Below are 19,531 nucleotides of genomic sequence, written 5' to 3'. Positions count from 1 at the left end.
CAATATAGAACCCGGTCCATTGATTTGTATCCACCCTCACCGAACTTGGTCATTATTTATTAAATTTATTATTTATTATTATTGTAGAAAAATTAAACTCATACATGTCATTCAAAAATAACAATGATATTGATTTGGAAAAAGGTTTTCACTAAAAACAATCATAAATGCAAAGATAATAAATAAAATAAATAAAGAAAATAAACTAATTTACAAATATTCTTAACTGAAAACATAAGGGCTAAAACGTTAACTAAACACATAATCATAACAATTATAACATAAACACTTACATTGGCGGTTAGATTCGAAGCTTGAGCGTGTGTATCAAGGAGAACTTCATGCAAATGGACCGTTTCTCTGATACCAACTATAACACCCCAACTAATTCTAAGACTTTGGACCATTAAAACTACTATACATAGACACTATTTTCAAGAAAACATACATAAGAAATATTCACAACTTTATTAAAAACTCTGAAGTAAAAGTTTGAAATACATAAATGCGGGGTATGGGATCCCATTGTTTTAAAAAAAAAAACATAACTTTAAACTTAAATGAAATTGTTTACAAAACTAAATGCGGAAAATACATAAAAACATAATAAAAAGACTAAAAATAACGTCGTCCTCAAATCGTTCACGCAGTCCATTGAATCCTTTCATCCTTAATACACAAACCAAGCTGCCAAGAATCCTTTCGCCGCCATAACTATTTTTCTACATACATAAAAATAAAGGAATGAGCCTAATGCCCAGCAAGGAAAATCTACTAGCACATACAACATAAACATAAACATAAGACTATATCAAAATCATATACTATAAAACATATGAATATAAAACATCTATTACAGCTCTAACCCATGATCATGGTAAACATTTGGGGCTTGCTAGCTAACAACTATAAGCCTCAAAATACATTGAGGTTTGCTAGCTAAGCAACTAAAAGCCCCTAAGCAACATAAAAACATTTGGGGTTTGCTAGCTAACAACTATAAGCCTCAAAATACATTGAGGTTTGCTAGCTAAGCAACAATGAGCCCAAAGGACTACAAGACATAATCATATATCATAACACATAACACATAACATATTATAACATAAGCATATCATAACATATAAGCATCTAAACACTATCCTATTTTCCTTACCAAAACCGGGATATGAGAACAAGGACGAGATTTGGAACACTCCTAAAACCAACAATAAGAATGTAAGTAATTCTAAAGAAAGAGATGATAAAGAAATGAACTAAACCACCAAGATGAAACTTACCAACAAGAAACCTTAAGTTCAAAGAACTTAAACACCTAACCACGAAACCGTAAACAGAAGTTAGGATCTAAAAGAGACTTAAGGAAAAATAAGGAATCATAAAGAATAGAACTTATGAATAATATTACCTTGGATGAACTAGAACCGATCTAAACTTCAATATCGAAAACACACTTTATCTCACTACCTAAGTGTTTATAAAGCTTAAGATGATAAAGCTTTAATTCCCCAAAACCCAAGTGTATCACTCTATAGAAATCCTAGCAGCTTAAAATCTCTGAACACAACTTGAAGAATGAAGAAAATGGCTGAGCACTAGGTCCTATTTATAGAGTTTGAGGAGTGAAATTATCCTATTAAAAAAAATACTTATCTCCTTAAATAAACATGATTATGACAAGTGTCATGCTCTTAGTGGTTCTGGAAGGTTCTAGAGTTTCTAGATCTTTCTTTAATTTAAAAAAATACTTAATTTCATTCTAACTATAATCCAAATTTAAATTTAAATAAAATAGAATCCTAACTTCTAACTTCCTAAATCTCGTAACTCTAAACTCATCTGTAGTAAAATTAACATAACTGGAGCTATAGGATTCCGATTTAGACCATCTTTATACCGTTAGAAAGATAATTCAATTATCTACAACTTTCTAAAAATACTATTTTTCGAAATCCATAACATAGCTGGGTCAAAATAGGTCGGAAGTTACAATACCCTAAAGTTACGGAAAATCTATTTAATTATCTAAATAACAACCTAATCCACAAATAAACAAGATTAAAACCCTGGATACAACCATGTCCAAAACTTAGAAGTTAGCAAAATTGAAAATTCGATAGCTTCCCTAGAAGCTCTAGATATCAATAAATCTAACACGAACTAAGTTTTGAAAATTTTAAAATCCCGGACACAACTGGGCCCAAGGCCTTATTCCTAATAGATGTGATATAAATCAAACAAATAAGTTTGGATATAACAGAGCTTAAAAATGTCTATCCGGATATAAAAATCGATTCCTAAAATCTCAAATGTACGAGTCTGAGAAGGCATAAACATAAGACAGTTAAGGAAAAGATAAATAGATAAAAAAGATAAGCATAAAAACCGAATACAAGTTTGTCTCAAGGAAAATAACCTCACACCAGCCAAATAGCAAATGTTTTAAACAACAAAAAAGAAGATAAAGAAAAAGAAAATCAAGTCCCTCAAGGGTGCTCTAAGGATGTAGCCTCTTCGATCTCCTGCTCGCCCACAGTGGAAGCATCCCTGGTCTTAGACTGCTCTTGTAGGATCCGAGCTTTGAACTTCTCGAGGTATGGATCCCACACTTTAGGAGCCAAGAAGGAGAAGTTGCCATCATGGTTGAAGGCCCAGCAGTGATATAGCATGTTTTCTATGGAGGATAGCGAGGTCGCCTTCTCCTCCTTAGTAGCAATCTCGGCCTCTAGGTGCTTGGCTTTGACCTCCGCGACCTCAACTTGAAGAGCGGCCAAGGCTGCCTTTGTATCCTGCTCGCTCTCTTGAGACGATGCAAGGGCAGCCTTGGCATCGAGCTCGCTTTGTTGAGCAACTGCGAGGGCAGCTTGGGCAACAGTCAGGGCGGTCTGAGCAGCTTGGATCTCAGCCCAAAGCTCTTCATTCCTAGCCCTGGCCCGAGCTATGCTGCAGTGCTGAGCTAAGACCGACTGCAAAAGGTAAGGAAACAAGTTAGGCGAATACTAGGGTAAAATCAAAAGAGTGTTGTTCAGCTAAGGAAAGTTGGCTTACTGTGAGATTCATCCCCAGCGCGGATTCCAGGACGTTCTCTGGGCTCCTCTCCTCGATTACCCTCAGGTCCTTTGGATTGGCCTTGTAGATATGTTCCACCAAATGGTTCGCTATCTCATAGAGAGTCCCCCGAAAGGTATCAGGGATCTTCTCCAAGTCCTGGGGATTGACTAGGATGCGTACGATGGTGGCGGGGACAATAGGTGCTGTGGGATCAGCTGGTGCTGCCTGATCCCGAGCAAAGGCTTGTGGAAATCGAGGAGGAGGCGGAGGCGGACCCCTTTTATCCTGAGAAGCAGCAGCCGGAACTGCTGAGCTCTGGCCTTTCCCCTTAGCCAGGAATTTGGAGGTAGTCCCTGTCACAGGAGGCGCCTTCTTTGTTGTATATCGGAGCTTCTTTACGACTGGCCCCGAGCTGGATTTTCCCTTCTGGAAAATCGTGTAGATATCGGGAACCCCTGGTTGTGCCATCTCCTCGCCTGAAAAGATTCAGAAGGACGTTAATATACATATAAGGTCATCAGTTTACATAAAATATGTATACGTATACAGTACAATAAAAATTCCTACCCTCCAGGCTAGAGGAGGAGTCTATTGCCACGACCTCCGGCCTTGGAATTGCTGGAAGAGGGGGGGAGCCTAAGTCTACAACTTCTTGAATTAGGGGAGGTTCAGGCTCGGGTTCTATTTTGGAGCTAGACTCCTCTACGTATTGCCTAAGTCCAGGGGCAACGATGCCCTGGAGCAGAGAGGGCCACGACCTGAGATTGGTCCCATACTCTTCAAAAAAGACTGGCCTAAAGGATAGGGTGTTATCTACAACTACGGTGCCTCTAGGATAGCCCATGTCGTGGTGTAAAACTAAGTGGTCTACGCATTGAAACAAGGTTATATTATGGTCTGGGTCATTAGGATGGAGATGCACGAGCTCGTTTGGATTAAACCTAACTAACCTAAGGTCTGTGACAGCCCTATCTAAATCCTTAAAAGGGTATGGATTACCTTGGCCGGAGGGGCCAACTGCTGCCCCCAAAGAAGCTCACTCTAGCACAGGGTCACGAGCTACCTTGGGAGCCCGCCTCTTTCGTACAAGAGGTACTTACACTTCTTCTTGCTCCTCGGCTTCGACAGCCTTGGCATCTCCTTCGGGGATAGGCGGGAGTTCGCGGACCACCGGGAGACTAGCTCGTGTCCTCCTCAAGGCCAGAGTTTGGCCTTCAGCAATCCAGTATAGTTGATACAACCTTGGAAGCTTAATACATAGATGCTTGTGAAGCAGCTAAAGAAGCAGTTTGGCTGAAAAAGTTCTACGCGGATCTGGAAGTGGTTCCAGAAGTGAAGAAACCACTTGTTCTTTACTGTGACAACAGTGGAGCAGTGGCTCATTCTAAAGAACCAAGAAGCCACAAGAGGGGAAAGCATATAGAGCGTAAATACCACTTAGTCATAGAAATCGTACATAGAGGAGATGTGTCCATTCTAAAATCGCATCAGAACACAACCTGGCAGACCCGTTTACAAAGACGCTTCCTGCAAAGCAATTCGAGGGTCATGTACGTAATATGGGATTGAGAGAAATGCCTCACTTGCTTTAAGTACAAGTGGGAGATTGTTAGGAGTATGTCCTAAAAGCATGTAAAAGACATTTGTTATTTCAATGAATAAATAAATACAATGGTTTATTATTGTTATATTTAGATTATTAAATTATTGTTTGAATAATTTTCAGAAAAATTCCATATTCATTATTGAGGATGTGATTTTGTATTAGTACGAGAGAATTAAGATCACATGAATGAATAAAAATAGTCAACAACAACAAATTGAAGTTATGGAATTCTTTAATTGGGGTTGTAAGTACGGTTTGTTGAGTATCATGTTGATACAAATAATCTAGATTCGGATTATTGATGTGGTAAGACATCTCGGTAAAGGTGCTTTATATAATGTGATTATATATGACATGGACCGATATGAATAAAATTCTTTATCTAAAAACCATTTAACAATAAAGACTTGTAATTCATATCATAACTGGTGATCATTTATAGATCAACCTAAATCCTGAGTGTTTGTGAACTCCTGTTCATGTTTATTAAATCTTTTGATTCATTCGTTAAGGTCTCTTCATAGAATCTTTTGGAGATTTAATATCATGGATGGCTGGGAACATGTATCAACAATACGGAATCTAATCCTTCCTAACGGATCGTATATTAGTTCCCTTAAGGGTTAATTCTGAAACTTAATGATTTTGAGCTCAAATCTATAATTGGATTATAGATTAATTATTCACTAGTGAATTAATAGTACTTAAGGAATAAGAAGTAAATTAGAAAGGTAAAATGGTAATTGTTCCATTCTAATTTATGAAGTAATTAATTAGATGGTTGAACTATTGTAAGATGGTTATATCAATGGACGACTTAAGATAAGATTTTTGTAAAAGTATATCTATAACATAAAGAGTGCAATTCTGAATTTATAGTAGAGAAATATCAGAATTAATAAATTAACTATAATGATTAAAGAGTTTAATCATTTAGTTTCAATTTATTGGAACTTAATGTTATAGGTCCATGGTCCCCGAAATAGCTCAAACAAACATTGACAAAGGTAAATACAAAAATGAGAAAAAGGACTTATTTGATAAGTAAAATATTTTTCTATGCATTAAACATAATTATTGTATAATTATGTGTAATTAATTAATTGAGAATTAATTAATTATTTGATTTAACAAAAATATAATTAATTTATTTTTGGGATTTTTGGTATTTAAATTGTAGTGCCCCGAATTCCCCGATGTGTTTAACAGTGTGAATAGTAGGCCGGGAGGGCCATACTTGCTTAATTGTGTTATTAATTGATAAAATGTATGTATATGTTGATTATATTATAATATGATGTGAAATGCATGCATGTGAGTCCATATTTCTAATTACAGGGGTGTGATGGTAATTTGGCCCGTTGAGGGTAAATTGTTTATTTGGATGCATGTTGGTAATATATCTTGAGACCACATTATGATGTGGGTTTGTTCGAGCCATTCGGCATGAGACGATCATGGTATGTTAATTATCGGTTTGGTCATAACGGGCTTAAGCTCGGGGCTCGGGGTGAGTCTCGGGGTGCTTTTAATGATTAGAGTATTACCGGGCATTAAAGGGTAACGGGATGTGAATTATTGGAGTTTGAGAATATTGAGATTAGCGGGAATTGGGAAGCGTTAATTATGATTAACAGGATAAGTGGAAAGTACCAATTTTACCCTTGAAATGGTTTTAGAGGCTTTTAGTGACTAAAGGGTATTTTGGTCATTTAGGGTTTGGATATATGTGAAGTTTGGATGGCTGTAGAAACCGTACAGAACAGAGCAAAAACAGAGTTGTCTTCTTCCTTCCCGTACGTTCATTTCCTCCACTTTCTTCTTTGGTGTTCTTGAGCTCAAAGTGTGGAATTAAGCTAGGAGATCAAAGGGCTGAGTTAGTGGACCTGGTTTAGCTATTGAGGAAGGTTCAAAGGAGGTTTGAGGTGAGTTTTATCCATTGAGTTTCTGGTTATACCCTATTTTAGTTTTAAGTTTTCAGCTTTTGATTTCTTGATGGAAGTGTGGATTTGAGGAGGTTTTAATTGAAGTTTAGGTTGGGTTTTGATGAGGGGAAGTTATGGGTGATGTTTAGGGGTTTAATTGTGAGTTTGGAGGAGGCTTTGAGCTGGTTTGAAGGGCTGGTTTGAGAGGAAAAATACAGGGGAAAATTGAGTTCGCGTGCTGGTCTGGGCTGAGCGCCGCGCCGCGGCCCTTGGCGTCTGGCAGGGGAGGCCCTCTCTGTTTGAGGGCGCGCCACGGCGCAGCTAAGGAGGGCCGCGGCCCTTAGGGCATTTTTGGCCAAAATGAAGTTTCTAGCATGGGGATTCAAACCTTAGGCCTCGGGGTTGAACCTACTACCCGGTTGAGTAGTGTTTGATGTCCCGGAGGTTAGGTTTTGGTTTGGGAACATTTTATTATTCATTTTATTGATAGAATCCCATAATTGGTTATGACCAGGTAACCGCTAAAGGACCAAAAGCTTGATCGTTCTCAGGATTGTTCTTTTATTCATTCTAGCTAGAACCAGAGGTAAGAAAACTGCACCCCAAGTGTGACATGCATGGATATTCATGAAGCATGCTGGTTGTGTAAATATGGACTTGGATTGAATATGAAATGTTTAGCATATGTTGCTCACTTGTGCATGGTACTGACTCATTAGTCAGACTTGGCAAAGGTGCTAGTATCAACTGTGAAGCTGTGACTTATTAGTCAGGTTCGGAAGTGATACTGGGCACTGGTCACGTTGAGCTGACTCATTAGTCAAGACGGCCTTAGCGTGTTAACGCAAGCCAACAAGATTAGATCTAATCGACTATCAGCATTGAATGACTCGAAGAGCATTAATGCCAGACCGACCCCGAGGGTCGATGAATGAAATAAGCGCTTGGAGACTAGTGGCTTACCTAGCAGCCACTCTCCCTCTTGAAACAGTGACATGCTTGAAAGTCACTCAGTATGGTTTACCAGAACCTGTTGAAGGCTAGTGGCTTATCTAGCAGCCACTCTTCCATTTGTTTCAGTGACTTGCTTGTCAGTCACTTAGTATGGTTTATCAGGACCTCATGTGATGTTCACTCAATTGTTTGAAAGCTTTATGCTCAGTGTGATTATAATGATAATCATTTGATAATGTTTATGAATAGTGTTATGTTTTCTTGCTGGGCTTTGGCTCATGGGTGCTATATGGTGCAGGTAAAGGGAAAGAAAAGCTCACCTAGCCTTGAGTGGAGAGCTGATGTGGTGATGTGTACATATGCGGTCGCTTGACCACCACGGCCAAGGAGTTCTCAGAGGAACTAGGGGGTTTACCCTATTTTTGCCGCTTAGGTCGGCGGGATTGTAAATTTGAAATAGTAGTGACCATTTTGTATTGAGAACAACTTGTAAACGTTTTGTTTAGCTCTGCAGAACAGTCTGTAATGAAAATCTCCATTTCCTTTTTATTGGTTTTATACCTTAACCTGTTAATTACACTTAGAGCACGTTTTTGACCAAAGGACTCGGGTAGCGAGTCAAATTTCCGGTCCACCGTTCACCGTAACTGTTCTGGGGCAACCAGGGCGTTACATAAATAATATAATAAAATTAAGAAAAACCACATGCCTTCCTTGGCATGTGGTACACGTGTAGCACAGTGCACAGTCACTGTGCTACACGCATAAGAAACTCTTAGTAGTTTCTTGGTTGCACAATTTTAGTTATTTGAATATTAAATAAATAATAAGAAATTATAATATGATTAAAACATTATTATTTAAACAAAATCTGATAACTGATGAGTTATTTTCAAATTGTTTAAAATAACTAATATTTTATTTTTAATATATTGGATATATTAAATATAGGATATCAGTTTTTCAGAATGATACTTTTTCAGTGATAATATATCGTGAAATCTCTCTGAGAGAAAGAGAACAGTGATACAAGCATAGGTCACTGTCTTCACAAACTTAGGTCCAAACTTTATCAGATCTTATTTGATAAATAGATTTTGCCTAGCGAGCCCACGCTCGTTCTTTGTGTTGAGAACATTTTGGAAAATCTTAAGTGAGATTTCAAGGATTTTTCCCATACAAAAAGATAGCAGCAAGGAAGGACTAGAGGTAATCTTCAATCCATATCTTTGATTCAATATATATATACATATATATATATGTATGTGAAGAAGTAGATCTAGAAATCTTGTGGGGTTAAATTAACAATTTTGATTGTTGTTCCGCTGCGTATAATCTTTAATTTGATCTATAAAACCCAACAGATGGGTTGTTGAATGATAAACCATACCACAAAATATATATATATATGGGTTTATACCTTTTTTGGACTCTGTGTTTTTTTCCATTACCTGTTTGGACCCTGTGTTTTGACAAATTACTTTTTGGACCCTATGTTTTGTAAAATAGTTAAAATAGAACCTTAAACTCGATTTTGAACAATGTTTTCTCAACTAAAATCACAAATAATTTACCAAACTAACAATTCAGAACAAAAATAAAATCATTCTGCTTAAAAACTGTGTTGTTATATTTAATTTTTTTTCTTCATCAAAATTGAGTTTAATGTTCTATTTTAACCATTTTACAAAACATAGGGTTCAAAAAATAATTTGTCAAAACACAGGGTCCAAACAGATAATGGGGAAAAACACAAGGTCCAAAAAGGTATAAACCCTATCTATATATATATATATATATATATATATATTGAGTTGAACAATAATATACAAACAAAACTTACAAAATTATTACTAAAAAAATGTATATACTACGCTAACAAAATTATATACTACCATTAAAATGTATATATCATGATATAAAATTATATACTACCGTTATGTATAATAAGATAAAAACTAAATATAAAAAAAATGATATAACATACTACAAAAAACAAATACACTAGTTGGAAAACAATATACCAACAACCCATAAAAAAACTTAGAAGAAAAACTAATTAAACAAAACTAACATACATATACCGCTGTATTAAAGTCATATACTCCTAAATAAATAAATAAAAATGATAGAAAATGACAATTTAGGTAATCACCAATGTAAAAGGGTCATTTCTAAAAAAAAATGACAACATTAATTTCTTGATGCTATTGTTTTGAGCCATTTATTATACAATTTTTTTTTTTTTTTTTTGAGCAAATACAATTATTCATTTAGTAAGACATAGAATACTCGAAGTTATCTGCAAAAAAAATACTTAAAACTAAAACATTTTTCAAACTACAATATAACTACAACTTTAGAATTCTGATGTACTTGCGTTTTGGTTATGCCAGAATTCTTTGAAATTTTGAAGATTACACAAATGTGAAAAGTTCGTGAACTTTTTTCATTATGGCAACCAAAAAAGCTGTTATCTAAGGAAGATAACATACAAAAATATACCACAAACATAAAATCAAATGTTCTTCAAAGATTCACAGCTCTCCTCAGAAAAAAATTAACATTCATATAAGTGTACACAATAATGGATGATATGCTTTACGGAGCACTGCACTCTCCAACTCTAACAATAAAAAAAAATATTCTTTTTCTCTCATAAAGAAACAAACTTATTTCCATGGACAAAAAAATATCATGTGAAATTAAAAAAAATGAACTCGAACTACACTCGAGTCTACATATTGAACCAAGGATCTCAAATCATCATAAAATTGAACCAAGTAGATTAACAGAGGTTTTTAAACCTAAAATATAATTCATACTTGTACTCGTACAGAAAAAACATAAATGCTGTAAATTCAAAGTTCGAACCCTGATTGTTGATTTAACATCATTGTGGTTCCTCGTTAGAATCCTGATTGTTGATTTTCTGCAAAGAGATCAAGAAAAAAGAAAACATTTCATCAATTTTGAATGTCTTGATAAAAGAGATTTAAGCGAGACAACAAATAAGAACGCTATTGGCTGGTACAAAAATATCAATAGCAATGTTACAAACTGAAAAGTTATGTGCGTGAATAACAAACACTGCATGAATTAACTAATGTCAGCAAAACAACCTTTCACAATCTCATGGGTATGAATAAATATTTGAGAACCAATTTGCAAATTGCCAGGCTTATGACTTGGTAAACCCACACAGATAATGGCTTAAAAGTAATTATTTTCATGTCATTCAAAAAATTCAATAACTGAAGACAGCATGTAGATAATGAATTCTTCCATATAATCCGATTTTATAATTCTCTCTACTTCTCACAGGACTAGAGCTTGGATTCTTCTAAAAGATTATGTTCAACAATCAAATTGACCAAACATCTCTTTAAAGTGACAAGGCTATATTTTTTTATGGCTGGTACTTCCATTAGAATTGTATTATATAGAATACGTTAATATATGCTCAAATACACTTGGGCATAAGACAGTTCCAATAAGATTTCATTCTTGAACAAAAATACATTTTTTTGATTTAGTAAATAAAAAGAGCAAAAAACACATCTTAAACTGCAAAAGCAATAAATCTGATCCAAAACATAGTAAGTACTGTACCAGTACCAGTGTAACACACATATACTCATTCTCATGATGCAAAAAGAAAACCCCTTATCGGCTGCTATATCATGTAGAACTTGATATTGTCTGCTTAAAATACATCTGAGCATGTAAGAAGGCCAAAAATAATGAACATAAGCATTCCTTTCAGCTAAACCCCAAAACCCATTAAAAAAAAAAAAAAAAAACCAAAAGACAATCCTAAAGTGTAAAAAGCAATATATGTTATCTAAAATGGAACAAGAACACCACCTTAATGCAAAAGCAAAAACCCATTTTCTGTGAAACTTGACTACTTCCATAGAAATTGAATCATATAGAATATGTTATTGTATGCTTAAAAATACTTAGGCATATAAAAAGCTTAACAATGAACATAAGCAATTCCTTTCAACAAAACCCCATGACCCATTAAATAAATAAAGCAAAAGAACAATCTTTCATGGAAATTTTTGAAAAGGGAAGAAGAAAAAAACTAGAATTAGAAGAAGATAAACACATACAAATGAATTGCTTGACTATGAAAAAAGGCATAAGTGAATCATAGGAGAGATCTTATAGCTGACAGTAATGAAAATTTGTAGGGGATTACCGATTGAGCTTTGTGCCAAGCAAGGCCTTTGTAAACATTGACGGAGAAAGTGGCGGTGAGATAAACGGTTACCACGCCGAGGCTCGCCGTAAAAGCTTTGAATGCCCAATCCCCTGCCTTGCTCGCTACTCCCATCTCTCTCTTATTCTCTCTCGATCACTGTTCGAGCCATTTTCACGCTCTCCATATATATTCCTCTGCATTAACGACATGTCGTATTAACTTTGAACTATGGTTTCCTCTCAAATGTTTCATGTCGTTTTTCCATAGAAAAAGAGTGTTAGTTTTAACTTTCACTTAACTAATTAAATAATCATTTTCCTTATAAAATAAAATTATGTCTGTTCCCTTGTTTTTTTTGTTAACTTGTCTAATACCCAAATAATAATATTGAGAAGATTTTTTAGAACTAAATAAAGTATATGAGGTGTTTCTAGTGTCTAGAAATAATGGATAGAGAATTTTATAGTAGTTTTGCCCAAAAAAAATAGTCTACATCCACTCGGTCACTGTTATTGAACTTGCAAGCTATGAATTACATTTGTATTTAGCTTTTAGCTATTTGGATCCATTAAAGATGGAGAGCTATCTCGGTAAAAAGTTGTCTCAATTTTTCTCTCTTTTTCTTGGTGCCTACTCTTCTTATTTATATTGAAGAGTTAAAGTTACATTTGAGTTTGAGTTTGTACTTGACTCAAAAATTATACAAAGTTACAAGTGATTAGGCCTTAGGCATGATTTTGGCCGATGGGTAGTGACACTCCAAAAATCGGTATAACATTGTTGTTTAGGTCAGAATCAGAAAAGTGAGATTTTTTTTTAAAACTATGTACCATTTTATTTATATATAAATATTACTTTTAATAATAAAAATATATTACTTTTAATAATGTAAAAAAATCCTCAAAATTGACCCTTTTTTTTAGAGGGGGTTTGAACTTAAAACTTACCTTTTGTGGAAAGAAGTGTAGCACTATGCCTATGACCACCTCAAAATTAACTTTACAATTGTGAATCACACATAACAAAAATAAAATTAACATAACGAGAAAATGATCAAACTAATAAAAAAATTGTGCTAAAGATTGCCCGTTGCCAATTACCTACTAAAAATTATGTCAAATTTAACACATACTAAAAATTGATTCAAATTTAAATCATTTCAACAATAAATAATGACATTTTTATTTACAATATGCCATTAATCATTAGTGAAAGATTTTAATACAATTTTTTTATTTACAGTATTGCTATTAATTATTTTTAAAATATTTAATTTATTAATAGTTACTTTTTATATTAATTTATATTTTAAAATGTTATAATGCATTACAACACAACTACAAATATTTTTGCTAAATATAACATTTGTTCATTTATTTTACCAAGGACTTTGTTTATATCATCGATGGGAGATAGTCAATATAGCAATGGGTAATATTGAAATATATTGGTTATTAAAAAAAATGCAATATATTGATATACCAACTCACTTCAATAAATTAGTTTGGTTGACTTCTGCTACAAATACCTTATAATTATGCCCACTAATTACTTATGTTCTAGTATAAGCATGAGAAAGAGGTAGGTTTAAAAGCATCATAAATATACAAGGACAAAAACCATACACAATAACTGGTTACCATTTATAAAAAAGAAAGAAAACAAGTTAAACATGATATAAGTAAACACAAAACAGTTAAAATCAATACTGTGTACAAGTGAAACCAGAAAACACAAATACACTTTAAGAATAAAGTACCTGCATCGTATCGTATAAGAAAGAAGGATCATTCTTAATCTCAGTTGCAGTTGCAGTTGCAGTAGAATGCGAGAAGAACGACGAGGCAAACCAAAGCCAGAGCAACCCCTGCTTTAGCCCAAGAACTAGACTTAGGAGGACCAACAATGTCTACCATCTTAATGCATGCATCATGTTGATGCCTTATATTTAAAATAATAAATATTTTTTTTAATTTATTAACATCTTCATCTGAAAAATATAACACAAAGCCATTCAGTGGCAAGTGTAATATATAACTGCACAAGGTGATATTACCATGATCACATATGGTCATAAATGTCCATTTGCCAATATTCTTTTTGGGAGTTTTTTAACAAATTACCTTTACAAAACACTATCAATTAAACCAAACTTGATTCACTTGGTTTTGTTTTATTTATTTATTTAATTGTTTTTTTTCTTTTACAAATAGAATGAAATTTAATGCCTTCTCAAACAATGTTGTGAGGGCTTCTCAAGCATTAATTTCAATCTTGAAAGTAACACGCAAAACCTTGATGATTATTACTTCCGACCCAATACTTCCATACTGACTACAAAACATGTGGTGTCAATCAAAGAAGAGAAACTGGTTTGTGGTTAAACCAAGGAGAAGGGCACAAGTAATATAACAATGGGTAATATTGCAATATATTGATATACCAATCACTCAGAAATTATCCAAGAATGGAAATTGCAAAATATAAATTAACTTCATTGTTTTGACTTTTGACTTTTGAGAAAGGGATTTGAAATACAATAACTGTAGTTAATGATATACTAAATTAGTTACTTGGTGATCTACAACTCATCATCTACCTATTCCTAACCAAAAACCTTCTTCAGTAGAGAGATTTGAGTTTGATTTTCTCTGAAAATGTCCTCTTGGCCTTTGCTACCACCATTTCTTCTCTGACAAAGAAATAAGCTGGGCAACATAAAATGCAGAAACATGTTAGTAATTGAACAGAGTGTTTTGAATTCATCACTCAAGGCTGAAAATTCCAACATAAAATAATAAGTTCATTCATTCCATTCATACATGTATTTAAACGCGGATATAAGAGCAATAAACAAGCAAATTATGCTCCCAACAAAATCTAATAATACAAGTTTCCATCAGAGATGATTAATCACTTTCACTCCCCCAAAACATGTGATAAGTCTGCCAAAATGAAACACTTCTGAAATTTTGCGTAGTTAACTTAGGCTCACTTCAATAATACTACAAGTAAGCCTCTATATTTGAGTTTGCACCATATCATAATACCAAAATTTCAAAATTTGTTAAGCACACAAACACATATGAATTTGAGTACAATGATAAGTGGTCTAGGAATCAAGACTGAGTAAACTGCGAAAAATAACTGGAAGGTTTTAGACATTTTGAAAGTGTTTGCACCCAATTAGCACATTAAAATTTCCAATACTGCCGTGGATGCCATCTACTAAATAAGTCAAAGAAGGTGGTTATTTGTCTAGCTTTCACCATAAGTTGGAAATGCAACATCTTATTATAGACGATCAACTTAAGAGATAAAATGCACATAATTTTCTTCTTTACTATGTTTCTTCAAATGTTTGGTCTCAACATCATTTTTGTTAATACTTGTATATATATATATATATATATATATATATTTCATTAGCCAACTTTTAGAAAAGATTTCAGCCTGATTTAAGTATCATCACATTCTTAAGCAGTACCAATGCTTTCAAAGTAGATGCCAAAATACACTTATTCCAGAATCAATTCAGCATAAGAAGGTTGTCTAGCATGATGCATGCCGAAACATAGTCAACTTCAGAAGCCATAAGAAGGTTGAAAATTGATACTTATGTGCAAGATTTTCTGTTGACTGCTGACTAGTCAATAATTAGAAATCATTATTTAGAATTTCACAAGTCACAGGCAACATGGGAATGAACACAAGGAATGAAATATAAAAGCAACAGGCAACATAGGAATGAACACAAGGAAATCACATTCACTCACAATAATATAAAAAGATGTACAAACCTGGTGAGCAACTTGTGCTAATCGTCGACTATCCCGAGATGAATCAGTTATCAAGCCGGAGCTTTGTGGCTCCAGAGAATCATTCTGTTTCTCGGCAGTGTTTCTTTTTAAAGAACTGTTTTGTTCAGGACTGCATAAAGCACTTTTCTTGCGTTTTCTTCGAAATGTGTACTTAAGAAACTTACTACCTACAGGTGGACCTTCAACCCCATTATCTAAATCAGATACTTTCGCACCCAATTTGCCTTCTGATTCCTTATGTTCCTGAAGATCTGTTTTGCAAGGTGGAACCTCCAGCTCCACTAATAAACTTTCCCGTCTTGTCAAATCCGATTTATTAATTGAGGCCTCATCTTCACCAGTTGCCTCCACATGACTTCCTGTAGCATCTGCACATCTTGACGGTGTATTCAATTCAATTCCATCATATTTTGGAGATGAAGCGGGTATTGTTTCTTTACCAAGTTCCTCTACAGTTTTCATGCAAGAATTGATCAATTCATTTTCATTATCAACTATAAGACCAGACTCTTCTTGAAAATTTTCCTTGACCAGATTATGAGGAACATTTTTGCATGAAGTAACTAAAGATTTCTTATATCTAGCTGCTCTTCTCCTCTTTTTCCGAAAAGATTTGTAGGGAATCTCCAGGACATGGCTATAATCTATAAGGGTCACTTTGGTTGTACATGGGGTTTCTTGTACCACATAATTTTCATCCTTTAGAGTACACATTACATGTACCCCTTCGCCGTCATCATTTCTACCAATGAATGTCCCATCTTTTGCATCATTATTTAATTTGGAGTCGGGTGAATCTCCATCCAACAACTTTCTTTCAATTGCACGAATTCTCTGAGTACATCCATTCTTGTACAGCTCAGGCTCTTTCCTTCTCATTACCAAAGAAACAAACCCAGGGGTATCATTGTAGCATTGATTCGCGTGAGAATTGTCTGCACTGTAACATATGCTACCTTCAAATTTTCCATTCAAAATTTTGTGCAAGCCAGAATTTTTTTCTGGATCAAGTTGTGAATTAGGCTGAGAAAATGTAGACTCAGCATTGTGAAGTCCATTTTCATGTGTAGTAATATCACTCTCTAAATTTTGCTCATTCAAAGACTCCACTTGGTTGTTTATTGGAGAAATTCCATTTTCATGTGTAGTTGTATCACGCTTTAAATTTCTCTCATCCAGTGCTGTTGCTTGGTTTTTCTTTGTATTCTCCAATTTGGCATGCACCTCACTCAACTCTTCCCTGAGATCTCTCACTATATCCTCAGCTTCCTGCAATTGAGCTTCTAGCTCTTCAATCTTTCTCTGCTGACTCAAAGATGCTTTATCTGCTTCAATTACCTGTAATATGGAACAACTAGTAGTGAGTACAAAATTATTTTGTCTTGCAGTTTTGTATATTAAATTCCCAATGAATGTTATATGTAAATGTAGATTGTTCGAGATTGTATTTTTTCATTCTCTCAAATAAAAGTTACGATAGTTTTGTCAAAAAAAATGTAGATTGTTCGAGATTGTACATTAGGCTCTCCTATTTAGCCAAGAACCAAAGATTTCAGATTATTTCAATATGAGAATGCGTTAAAACTAAGGTGGGGAAACATGGGCAAAGAATCTCAGATTACAGCTTATTGATCCTCAAAACATCAAAGGACAGTTGTGTTAATTTCTACCAATGAACTTAGCTATAACCATTTTTAGGGCCTTAATTCAGTGTGAACATAAACCAAACTTAACAGCGATCACATCATTAACAAATTATGATAAGCCCTGAAAGCCCACCAAAACATGATTTTGTTTTCACTCAAATTAAATGATTAAAGAACAAAAAACAAAATTTTCCCACCACAAAGCTCGGGTAACCATAACATTTTAAACAAAAGAGAAACTAATGCAACACCTAATAACAATTCACAACAACCCCGTATCAGAGAACACAACAGTGAGAAACCAATCCAAAAGGCACTACGCCATCAATATACAAACACAAAACACACTCAAGACTCAAAGCAAAAAACTAAAGCATACCCACATAAGAAAAATCAATTATACCTTAAAATCAAAGGTCTTTTTAAGCCTAAGAAGCATCTGAAGTGCTTCTTCTTTAGTTGAAAAGAGCTCCCTCTCATACCGGAGAGCTTTTCTCTCAGACGACAAAATACGCCCCGCAGCTTCTTTCGCAGTGTTAAGGATTATATCAGCATAGGCCCTCTTCAAAGCTGTCAATTTCTGTTTTTTTGTAAGAAAAAAAAAAAAAAACCAAAAACAAACAAACAAAACCGCCAAAATAAAATATATCAAACAAAACCCAAATCGAGAATTCTCAAAAACAATCAAAAACTCAAGCATTAGACTACGATCAAAATAAGTTTCAAACCCTCTTCACCATTCCACCAAAAAAAGTTGGTGGAAAACAGTAGTAGGTTATGTTCTAGCAGAAAAAAAAGCTTTAAATTCTCACCTCAGAATCATCCATTTACACTAATGCATACCAAACTTTTTGCCGTTTTTATTTTTTCTCTTCAGAGATTTTTGTCTGAATTTGAGAAAAAAAAGACGAAGACGAAGAAGATGAGAGGGTTGTTATGTTTTTCTCCCTTTGGTTTTCGCAGCAGCTGTCTGTTATGAACTGATGATAGTTGTGGTGACGATACTACCAAACTACCCTCGTTACCCTCCTCTTATTACGATACTACCACTTTCGGTGCAGTTTTCCCTTTCGTTTCAAAACGACCGCGCGCGCCGTCATGGGTGTGGGTCCCGATCGCAGAAAAGGGCTGGGTGACACGTGGCAAGTGACACGTGGCTGTGGTGAGAGTGAGAGGGACTGAAGGAGGGTTTTTTGTTTTTCTTTTGGAGGGAAAGTGGGAAGCGTGCCGGGTTTGACAGGTGGCATGTGATGATTGGTTTCTATTTGTGGTGAGTAAGGTGAGGTGAGTTAGTTAAAGTGAATAGTGTTTGGGTCAATTTGGAAACGGTTTGGTTTGCCTTGCTTCTTCTACTACACCGTCCGTAACTCTAGTTCTCCCTATTTGTGGCATAATTTTTTTAAAATAAAATGTTAATTTCACTTAATAACTTTTAATTATAATTATTGTACACTTTACTCGTATAGTTTCTTTAAAAAAAATTACTTTCATTACTATGAATCAATCATTCCAAATTCAAATTTAATGACTTATTAAATATTTTGGCTACAAAAATGTATACATCATAGAGTTTTATTATATATTGGAAAACCAAATAATGGATAGCATTAATTCAAAAATATTACTTAGGAAAATTTAAGACAATTATCAAGAAACAAGAAAGAGATTGAAGAATTGATAAATGTTTTATTATTCAAATCAGATGATATGAAACTGGTTTACAAGGCTGTATAAATAGCCGAAGTTAATTAACCCAAACTGATAACTAACCCAACTAATTGTAACAACCAATACAGATTATCCAACTAAGTTGTTAAATAACAAACTTACAAACTGAATATACAGAAAACTGAAATAAAGGACCAGTAAACAGAGGCTTAAGATAACTAAAAATATGTAGCCTTTAATACCCCCCTTCAAGATGGAGTGTAGATGTTGTATACACTCATCTTGCTGATATGTGATAGGAGGACAGGAGATGTTAGAGGCTTTGTGAATGCATCTGCCAACTGGAGTGTGCTGGGGACATGAGCAAGTCTGACTGTAGAGTTGTTGATTTTGTCCCTGACAAAATGACAGTCAAGTTCTATGTGCTTTGTGCGTTCATGGAAAGTGGGGTTGTTGGCGATGTGGATGGCGGATTGGTTGTCACAGTAGATGAATGAGGGGGTTGTTTGTGGAATTTGAAGAGCGAGAAGTAGGTATCTAATCCACGTTATCTCACTGGTTGTGGCTGCTAATGCTCTGTACTCAGCTTCAGCTGAACTTTTGGATATGGTTGGCTGCTTTTTGGTGCGCCAAGAAATGAGAGAGTCGCC

At 34.7% G+C, this 19,531-nt stretch overlaps 1 protein-coding gene and 1 long non-coding RNA gene across 3 annotated transcripts; both read right to left on the bottom strand.

Moving 5' to 3' along the window:
• Positions 1–10,084: 10,084 nt before the first annotated feature.
• LOC133830424 (uncharacterized) lies at positions 10,085–12,096 on the bottom strand. Its single transcript, XR_009892037.1, has 2 exons — positions 11,744–12,096; positions 10,085–10,468 (listed from the first exon to the last, which is right to left on the bottom strand). It is a non-coding gene; the product is annotated as an uncharacterized LOC133830424 (long non-coding RNA).
• A 2,054-nt stretch (positions 12,097–14,150) lies between these two features.
• On the bottom strand, positions 14,151–18,177 carry LOC133830423 (uncharacterized). 2 transcript variants are annotated; one of them, XM_062260401.1, is made up of 4 exons: positions 18,026–18,177; positions 17,617–17,793; positions 15,547–16,905; positions 14,151–14,454 (listed from the first exon to the last, which is right to left on the bottom strand). In XM_062260401.1, the coding sequence occupies exons 1-4, from the start codon at positions 18,038–18,040 to the stop codon at positions 14,422–14,424; spliced, it is 1,584 nt and encodes a 527-aa protein (XP_062116385.1). In that variant the 5' UTR covers positions 18,041–18,177; the 3' UTR covers positions 14,151–14,421. The 2 variants fall into 2 exon arrangements, with proteins under 2 accessions (XP_062116385.1, XP_062116386.1); XM_062260402.1 differs by having other exon boundaries at positions 17,617–17,783.
• Positions 18,178–19,531: the final 1,354 nt, after the last annotated feature.

This window comes from Humulus lupulus, chromosome 4 (assembly GCF_963169125.1).
Source record: "Humulus lupulus chromosome 4, drHumLupu1.1, whole genome shotgun sequence".
Taxonomy (NCBI): Eukaryota; Viridiplantae; Streptophyta; class Magnoliopsida; order Rosales; family Cannabaceae; genus Humulus; species Humulus lupulus.
The sequence above is the reverse complement of the archived record's forward strand: the minus strand, read 5'-3'. Positions and strand labels throughout refer to the sequence as shown.

What these genes read in the sequence shown, in the direction of transcription:
- LOC133830423 (XM_062260401.1), bottom strand. An exon ending in AAAAGACCTTTGATTTTAAG is followed by an intron (nt 16,906 to 17,616) that starts GTATAATTGATT and finishes TCCATATTACAG; the next exon opens with GTAATTGAAGCAGATAAAGC. An exon ending in TAGCACAAGTTGCTCACCAG is followed by an intron (nt 14,455 to 15,546) that starts GTTTGTACATCT and finishes TATGTTGCCCAG; the next exon opens with CTTATTTCTTTGTCAGAGAA.